The sequence below is a fragment of the Rhincodon typus genome, chromosome 41 (assembly GCF_021869965.1).
Source record: "Rhincodon typus isolate 14 chromosome 41, sRhiTyp1.1, whole genome shotgun sequence".
Classification (NCBI taxonomy): Eukaryota; Metazoa; Chordata; class Chondrichthyes; order Orectolobiformes; family Rhincodontidae; genus Rhincodon; species Rhincodon typus.
In genome coordinates, this window is record NC_063372.1 from 3,779,137 (window position 1) to 3,788,100 (window position 8,964).

General features: G+C 40.7%; 1 protein-coding gene and 1 long non-coding RNA gene across 2 annotated transcripts in view; both read left to right on the forward strand.

Annotated features, from left to right (window-relative positions):
- The window catches only part of LOC125487397, an 8,824-nt gene extending 7,624 nt beyond the window's left edge, over positions 1 to 1,200 (forward strand). The window contains exon 4 of the long non-coding RNA XR_007265872.1: positions 1,085 to 1,200. This is a non-coding gene — a long non-coding RNA (uncharacterized LOC125487397). The remainder of the gene's footprint in view (positions 1 to 1,084) is intronic.
- The window catches only part of naca (nascent polypeptide associated complex subunit alpha), a 21,451-nt gene that overhangs the window by 11,754 nt on the left and 733 nt on the right, over positions 1 to 8,964 (forward strand). Inside the window, exons 3-6 of the mRNA XM_048618800.1 lie at positions 2,577 to 2,662; positions 5,242 to 5,319; positions 5,899 to 6,045; positions 6,380 to 6,508. Of these exons, the coding sequence (XP_048474757.1) occupies positions 2,577 to 2,662; positions 5,242 to 5,319; positions 5,899 to 6,045; positions 6,380 to 6,508 (440 nt within the window). The remainder of the gene's footprint in view (positions 1 to 2,576; positions 2,663 to 5,241; positions 5,320 to 5,898; positions 6,046 to 6,379; positions 6,509 to 8,964) is intronic.

The following is an 8,964-nucleotide window of genomic DNA, read 5'->3' on the forward strand; positions in this document are numbered from 1 at the left end:
CCCCTCGTTGATGAATTCAGTCAATCACCATCAACTGCCAGTAAGTTACCATCACTTGCTGATACTACTGGCCCGCCACCATTGCCCACCGACGCTCTTGATTACTTGCCATCATCTGCTGATGCTGCCAGTATTAACAGTCAGTTTCCATCTCTTGATGCTCTCAATCGATCACCATCGCCCACTGATGTTGCTACTCATTTGCCTCCCACTGATGCTGCTGATGAGTTGCTATTGCCCACTGACACCAATGCAGCTACTGGCCAGCTGCCATCGTCCAATGATTCTGCCAGTCATTTGCTGCCATCCATTGGTGCTGTCAGTGCTGTTGGTCTACTGTCACCTGCCCCCAATTCCGCCACCCTGACTTTTCCTGTTGATACAGTTGTTTCCTCTAGACTGTCTTCAGCTCAAACTGTGGCAGATGTTATAGATACTGCACAGTTATCCACCAATCTCGTTGCTTCCCGTGCCACTGATGGGCTGCTTTCAGCAGATGGCCCTTCAATTTCCTCCATTGCTACCACTGACCTGCCATTGTCAGTTAGTTCTCTGGATGTTGCAATAGATGAATTGCTGGCTGATCCTTTAGCCCCTCTGGCAACTGAGGTACAAGTTGCAATGCCTACTTGTATTACTGAGCCATCTTCAGCTATCAGTGCAGCCACTGAGCCTGATCTGTCCCCTCTCCCTGTAGTTGATTTTTCTGTGCCTCTCAAAACAACACGTTCTGCTGATAAACCACCTATGCCTGCTTTTGATCAGGCACTGACTGCAGTGTCACCCGTTAAACTGCTTCAGTCTCCTGACTCGTCTAATTCAGAATTACCCCCCCTTGTCATTCAGTTAACCTCATCTGACCAAGTTGTTCAGTGCACTGACTTGCTTCTGTCTCTTGATCCTTCTGTTAATGCACAGCTTCAGCCTCCCTTGCCTGCTCCTGATTACTCTCTTCATGAAACACCTTCATCCACTGAACTTTCTTTATTGTCAGAATCTACACCTGTCACTGATTTTCCATCATCTTTCACTCTTCCATCTGCCTCTGTTCAACTCACTACCCCATCACCTGAATCATCTTCAGCTGCTCAAATTGATGATGATGAGATGCCACCATTGATTTCTGCCATCGACGAGACTCCCCTCTGTGAAGGTCCTCCCCCATCTGTTATTGAGAAGGCAATTCCCAAGACTGCTTCAACTGGAAAGGAGCCTGTGGTGAAGCAGAATGATGAGGGTATTTAGTTTGGTTGAAGTGTGCATGTAGTAGTGTCCTGCCTATTTGAGCTGGGAAGTAAAGGCTTGTCCTATAAAAATTCACATTTTGTGGACGGCTAACTTTTAAGTACAGTGCTCTGTTCTGGAGGAGTATTTTACGTGGATGTTTGTTTTCTATCCTCCAGTGTGTATGGGGAACTTAAAGTTAGCCTGTCCTTTTGCAAAGGAAGATAATGTGGTATGAAATCTGTACTTTATGTAAAGTGTGTAATCCATAATTTCTTAATCGTTAGCATTAACTATTAATCTTGTAAAAAGGGTGGATGGAAGAAAGATAAGTTGTTACTCCTGAATGTTGCATGTCCTCTTTGAATTGATCAATCACAACAGTTGTTGTTTGAAATCAATTTTCATTGAGGATTTGCTGTCTGATTTGGAACAGGTCAACTACATAATGTACAAATTTCAACTGTCCACGAGGTGTTTAGAGCTTGCATATTAATGGAAACATGGTGTCCACTTTATTTATTTATTTGTGGTTTTGTTTTACAAGTGGCATTTAACACTTGAATGAACTGGTTTTAATACGTTAATAGACACTTGGTACACTAATCTAATCTGTATTAACGTCTTGTCTCACATGCTAAAACTGGCCTGCCTGCCTCCCTCAACCTGTGAATATTTGGAATACATTCTGGTTCTTGTACTTTAAAATCTAATGATTATTAAGCACCTTTCATACCCAAAGCTTGAGGCAAACTTTAGAGTAATCTTTTATTTTAAATCCAGATTGTTTTGCAAGTTTGCCTATTTTCTGTGCACAGGATGAGCATTGCAGGTACAAATATGGAGAATTTACAGCACCTGTATAAGTTGGAGTGTTGACTGGTACCAAGAACGTTCACGCTAACCTTTTGTTTTAAATTGCTTTTATTGCATGGTGTGAAAGCATAACCAGTAGATGGCATTGTAATATCCAGATCTGTTTTTCTCCGTTGCCTACAACAGATTTAAGGTGAAAAGTTTCTGTAATGCTGCAAAGGCATATTTCTTTTACAGTTACCATTTGGGTTCTGAGATTTGTTGCTTAAGGCTTTGTAGAAATAGATCAACATGTTAATGTTGCATCTTTTTTTAATAAAATTCTTGTACAAGGTTAAAGCTTTAGTGCACGAGTTCACACTTTTTTTTTCTCCACCTTAGCATGGCTGCTTGATAAACATGGTTATGGTAACTACGATTAAGTGATGTTCTTCACTTTTTTCCAGACGAATACCACAATTTCTCTGAAAGTCACTAAAGTGCCACAAACATAGAAAATGTACAGAGTGCTGTATTAAATATATGACATTTTGTAGGGTCTGGGACAGAGTCGGACAGCGATGAGTCGGTACCAGAACTGGAGGAACAGGATACAACGCAGTCAGCGACACAGCAAGCTCAGGTGTGTCTGCAAATATGTGAATATTTACAGTAAAAGTCCTATGTACAGATCCCTCTTCCTCCAGTTTTAACACTTTTTGCTTGGGTATATTTCCAAACACCCCCACCCCTGCCAAGAAGCATGCACTGTATCACTTTGCCATATATTTTGAAGACATGGCTCGTACTGGAGTGTGGTTTGGGTGCCAGCTGCCCTTTATGAACTCCTCTAAATGACTCTTCCATAAACAGAGAGCTTGGTTATCTTTTATTTATTCCGTCATGGGATATGAATGTCACTGACATTTGTTCATCCCTAGTTACTGTCTTTTAGTTGGTGAGCTGCTGCTTTGAACCACTGCAGTCCATCCAGTGTAGGTGCTCTTGGCAAAAGAGTTTCAGGTTATTGATACATTGACAAGACTGGAGCGGTGATATTGCTGTTAGGCTGGTGTCTGATTTGGAGGGGAATTTGCTGGTGTGGTGTTCCACTGCATCTGCCTTTCTCCTTCTAGGTGGTAGAGGTTGTAGATTTGAAAAGTAAGGTTGACGGAGCCTTGGTGAGTTATTGTACTGCATCGTGTATATTGGAGGTGGGTAGGGTGCCCATCAAGTAGACTGTTTTGACCTAGAAAAGTGTCTTTTGCTAGAATTATACTCCAGGCAAATGGAGAGTATTCCATTAGACTCCTGACTCGTGCTTTGTAGATGGTGACTAAAGAGGGGTTCAGGAGCATAGAGCAGGTCAGCAAAAGTAATGCCATTGGGTGAAGTGGTAGTGGTTGGCTTTTTATTCTTGTTGGAGATGGTCATTGTCTGGTCTGGTGCTTATGTTGCTTGTGTTACTTGCCTCTTTATGGCCCAAGCATCAATGTTGTTCAGGTTTGCTGCATATGGACACTGGCTGATTTAGTTTCTGAGGAGTCATGAATGGTCCTGAACACTCCTCAGTCATCAGCGAACATCTCTCTTTCTTCTGATCTTGTGTTGAATGTAAGGCTATCGATGAAGCAGCTGGTTGAGTCTCCGAACAGTATCCTGAGGAACTCCTGCAACAATGCTTGGGCTGGAATGCGATGCTTGGCCTCCATCAACTGCAGCTATCTTCCTTTATGCTAGGTGTGAACTGCAATAAGATTTGCAAAGATTCCCGTTGACTTCAGTTTTGTAGGGCCCCTTGATAGTGAGAATTTTAATTTGCTTAGTGTCAGGTTCTTTTGTCCATGTTTGACCCACTTGAATATATGGATTTTATGCTGCCAAACTAAATACCAGAACTCGTGCTCCTATTTATGCTGAAAGCATATAATTCCTTTTAGTTCACAAGGTCATTCACGTGCCACATTGTCACTCTCTCGTGTACTTGGCTCCAGTTATTTGCTTGCTTGTCGTATTGCCGCCTTAACTGAAAGGGGATCTGCATGTTTATTTTGAACAAAAATTGCAATGTGGAATTTAAATGCTGAATCACTTTTGTGGGAAGGGTTTGAAGTAGTTAAATGCACCTTTGCACTAATGCGAACTGTGTAAAATGATCTTGTATCTTCCTGAATCAATAAAGGCTGAAAGTTGTCTGAGACAATTGTGCGAGTTTCCTTTTGTGAGTGGGGGGGAAAAATATCGATGGTTTTGTCTCTTCTACTCTTAAAAGTAGTATGATGTGCTAAAGGTGCAATCAGTACTGGCTGTACCCAGCTGCAATTTGTGGCTTGGAGTTTCCTCTGCCTTTGTGCCTGGATGCATCTTTGGATGTGGATGTCAATAAATTGTGGCTTAGAAGAATTTTGAGCACAAATCATGCGCATAACTGCAATATAGTTGAGTCTCCAAGCTCTCTCTCATCTATTGATTGAATCTTTGGTCTGAATCTGTGTCCACAAAATTGAGCACACTCTAGAACCCTCAAATGGGCGACCTATGTTGTTTTGCCTGTTTGTGGAACATTGGACCAAGCTTTTTTCGTAATTTTGACAGAGTTTTGGAAGCGGTAGGAAAGATCTTTTCATAAATTTTTGAGCATTAAAGAAAAGAACCATCCTTGCTCAGACTAGCTCGGTTTTCTGTTTGCAAGTCTTCTCTTTAAAAACAGAAATGTTTCCTCAACTGCTGGTTCTTAACAACACTTTTTTGTCAACATTTAGAGCATTTGCTTAACACCATGTTAAAACTATGGTTCGCTGAGTTGACATCTTAAGACTCCAGGAATAAACATATACTGGTGTGGCTTTTGCATTTCTGTGAAACTCCATTGTAGCTGCTTGCATGGAGGGATTATGTTGCATGTCTTGACTGATAGCAAGAGCAACAATGTCACCCTGTTGATTATGCACTTTTTCTGGCACTAGAAGGTACCAATGGACGGGAATTCTTGTGTGTTTGTTTTTGTTTTGTTTGGCTTTTTTTTTTGCTTTAAATGAGGTGCCACCTCAGTGTGAGTCAAACCTGATTTGTATGCTGTACAAACCCATATACCAGCCACAGCCACTGAGCTATCTTTGTGCTGTATGATTAATAGAAATAGGTATGCTTTAAGTGGAGTTTGTCGAGTGGGGGCTTTCTTCCTAATGTGGTTACAAATTAATTTTTTCCCTCATTTCTAAGCTTGCTGCTGCAGCTGAAATAGATGAAGAACCAGTCAGCAAAGCAAAACAAAGCAGAAGTGAAAAGAAGGCACGGAAAGTGAGTACATGTTTTCTTTCAGTCTATTATAATTTGTGTAAGCGGGAAGAGTCTTGTTTAATACATTTTATGCATAATCTATAATGGGTGGATACCAAGAAAGTATTGGCTTCCTTTTTTTTTTTTTGGTTACTATTTAAAGCATTTATTTAGCCCATGTTAAAAGTCTTGGATTATTTTATTTCCATCATAGTAGAATGGAAAGCAGGTGCTTGGATGTTCTGTTACAGTTACCTAATATTGAGTTCATGATCTTGATCTGTTCACCAGGTGGGTTCTTGAGTGACAATCAAGAGGTTACCAGAGAAGAGAGTCAGCTTCTGTCTGCTCTCTGACCAGCTACTGAGAAGCAACATTGTATGCTTTTCAGTTTGGGTTTCTGGCGCAGGGTTGGAGACCAAGAATGTGAAACAAGTATTTTCTGCTAAGCAGCCCCTCCAATTAAATTAAATCTATATTTACAGTCAGTGCCTTATCCAGATTTCTTTTTAAAATCAAAAGTAAATGGCTACTTTACTGGAAAGTGTTAAAAACTGATGTAACTGGAACTTTCCTGAACGTCCTTGTTTTCCTTTACAGGCAATGTCAAAACTAGGGCTTCGCCAGGTTACTGGGGTAACCAGAGTCACGATAAGAAAATCTAAAAACATTTTGTTTGTCATCACAAAACCAGATGTCTACAAGAGCCCTGCATCAGATACCTATATTGTTTTTGGTGAAGCGAAGGTAAATTTAACTTAAATTTGTAATATTGAGGGTTCTCTTGGGTCACTTTCTCGCAAGATGAGTCTGGAATGAAGGTCCTGTTTTGAATCTGTGACATTGTTAATGCTTATTACTGAATGGCTAATTTTGTCCCCTTATGCTGACAGTTAGTGCTATCAGAAATAATCAGTGAAACTACTCTGTTTGCATTGGGCCACGTTGTAACAGCATTCTAATGCCTACCAATGCTGGTTGAGTGCTGCTCTTGTTCTACAGAGGCTATTATAAAGGGTATTTTCTTGCAACATTAAAAGTGGCTTTTGTACAGTGAAAATAACTTGGTGTTTCTGCTTAGATTGAAGATTTATCTCAGCAAGCTCAGTTGGCTGCTGCAGAGAAATTCAAGGTACAGGGAGAATCTGTTGCCAATATCCAAGAAAACACACAGACTCCAACTGTACAGGAGGAAAGTGAAGAGGAGGAGGTATGTATATTTTCTGTTATTTATCACGTGGCTCTGGAAAACAACAGGATACTGCCCATATCTAATCTGGGATCACAAGTTCCGTACTGGATCCAACCAAACTCTGTACGTGCAAGCAATGATCATGGGTGTGCGTTGGGAATGCCATGCAAGAATAGGTCGTTATCCCTTGATCTAGCTATCTTTTTTATTCTGTAATCTTTAATACCCTTGTCATAACAATTTTATTAATCTCCGCTTTGAAATGCTTATTAGACCCTCTGTCTCAATGGCTTTTTTTTTGGTTGGGTTGGAAACATGGGTTTATCAGGGAAGAATTCCAGATTCCCATTACCCTGTGGAAAATATTCTTCCTTGCATCACCTTTCACCCTGTGTTTTGGTTACTCCATCCCTTCGCAAGTTGGCCTGTATGTAATTGATGTAATTTTTCAATATTTTAAACATGTAATAGTGCAGTTTTTATCAGCAGCACCAGTCCTCTGTAAGGGACTTGGGTTCTTTGGCACTATCACCTTTTTTTTAATGCTTAATTTCGAGGAACGTTATTTACCTTAAGATCTCAACTAATGGTAACACTGACTTGATTACTGTAGTAAGTAGTCAGTCACTGGTCGTACTCTTGTTAATGACACAAAATCAAAATTTTTACAAGATCTTGACATAGGCCAGAAAAAAGGAAATATTAAATCCTTTTCTCATCAATCTCCTTGAAAGTTGCTCCATCCCAGTGAAACTTCACCATCTTGAATTTCTTATTCAAATGACTCTCACTCCTCCTTGGACTAAAGTAGCTTAAGATATTTTGAAAGGTTAGCACAGTACATGGGACTGCCGGTTTTGAGGTGACACAGGTTTTCTTGAATAGCAGAACACATCGAAAGGCTTACTCTTCATTCACATTTCTTTTCCTGTCCTGCAAGTTTAAACTACCTATCTGGTAGGATGACCTGTTCTGAATGAAACCTACTGGTGGTCCCTGACCATCTGTTTCTGTATCATCACTCAACTTTGTAGATATCGCTCAACAGGTTGATTTTAAAATATTATGACACCCCTCTAGCAGGTGGAACTTGAACTTAAGTCTCCTGGCCCAGAGATGGAGACACGACCACTGCGCTACAAGAGCCCTAACTCATCTTTCTAAACATTTAGAAATTAATAATTAAATCAAGTTACTAACTTCAGTCACATGCTTTTGAATAAAAGCTGTCTTTAGTTCACTGTTCAAACTGGCTTTCCTTTGCAGGACTGAAAAATAAAATCCATTTTTCCTCCATTTATTGAATCAAAGTTGTCAAATAATAACAATACTATCTACTTCGCAATTTTTTTTTCTAAAAATTAGTTCATCGCTTGTGGATATCTTTGGGTTGGCCAGCAATGTTTGTCCATCCCTAACTGCCCTCTAAATCAGCCATGTTGCTATGGGTCTGGAATCACATACAAGTCATACCAGAGAAAGATGGCAAGCCAGATGGGTTTTTCATGCAATCTACAATAGTTACGTGGTCACTGTTAAGATTCAAACCCAAATCCCCAGTCTGTAGTCCTCAACTGAGTGTTAGCAGGATATCCAATTATGGATAGCAACGCAACTGAGCTTGATGCTATTGGAAGTATTTGGACCCCAAGCAGAAGTTGCCTAATTCTGCTGACAGAAGGCAATAAACCCAAAGTCTACCAATTGTGCATAACCCACAACATGTTTTAAATTGCTTTGGGCCAATGGGGAAGGACATAGAGACACTGTGTAAGCTGCCGTAAAGAAGCAGGAATATACTTGGGTGTTTGTTTTTTAATTTGAACTGATATTTAAGTCATTAAATCATAGAATTCCTACAGTGTGGAAAGAGGCTGTTTGGCCCATCAAGTCTGCATCAACTCTCTGAAAAGCGTCCCACCCAGACCCCTACACCATCCATATCCCTTCATTTTCCCCTGGCTAATTCACTTAGCCGGCACTGTGGGGCAATTTAGCATGGCCAATCCACCCAACATACATATCTTCTGACTGTGGGAGGAAACCCATGCAGACATGGGAAGAACGTACAAACTCTACACACAGTCACCCAAGGTTGGAATTGATCCCTGGCACTGTTGGGTGGCAGTGCTCGCCACTCTGCCACCATGTCATCCCCTCAGACTTAAATTTGAGTCTTCCATTGGCATTAAATCTAGATTTGAGTATAAATTGAACCAAATAGAGAATCCCTACTTTACAAGTGCAATCCTATATATGGGTGTAATTTTGAGGATCTGACATCCGATCATTTCCTGTACGTTCGAGTGGCTCCTTTTACATTGTCCTGCATTGTGTTCCGACTTGCGAACAGACTAAAGAATGGAACCTGTTCGCAATCTGGGGACTGCCTAGAAACAGGAGCAAATTACAGATGCTGGATCTGTACTGAAAACAAAAATTGCTGGAGATCAGTGGGTCAGGCAGCATCCATG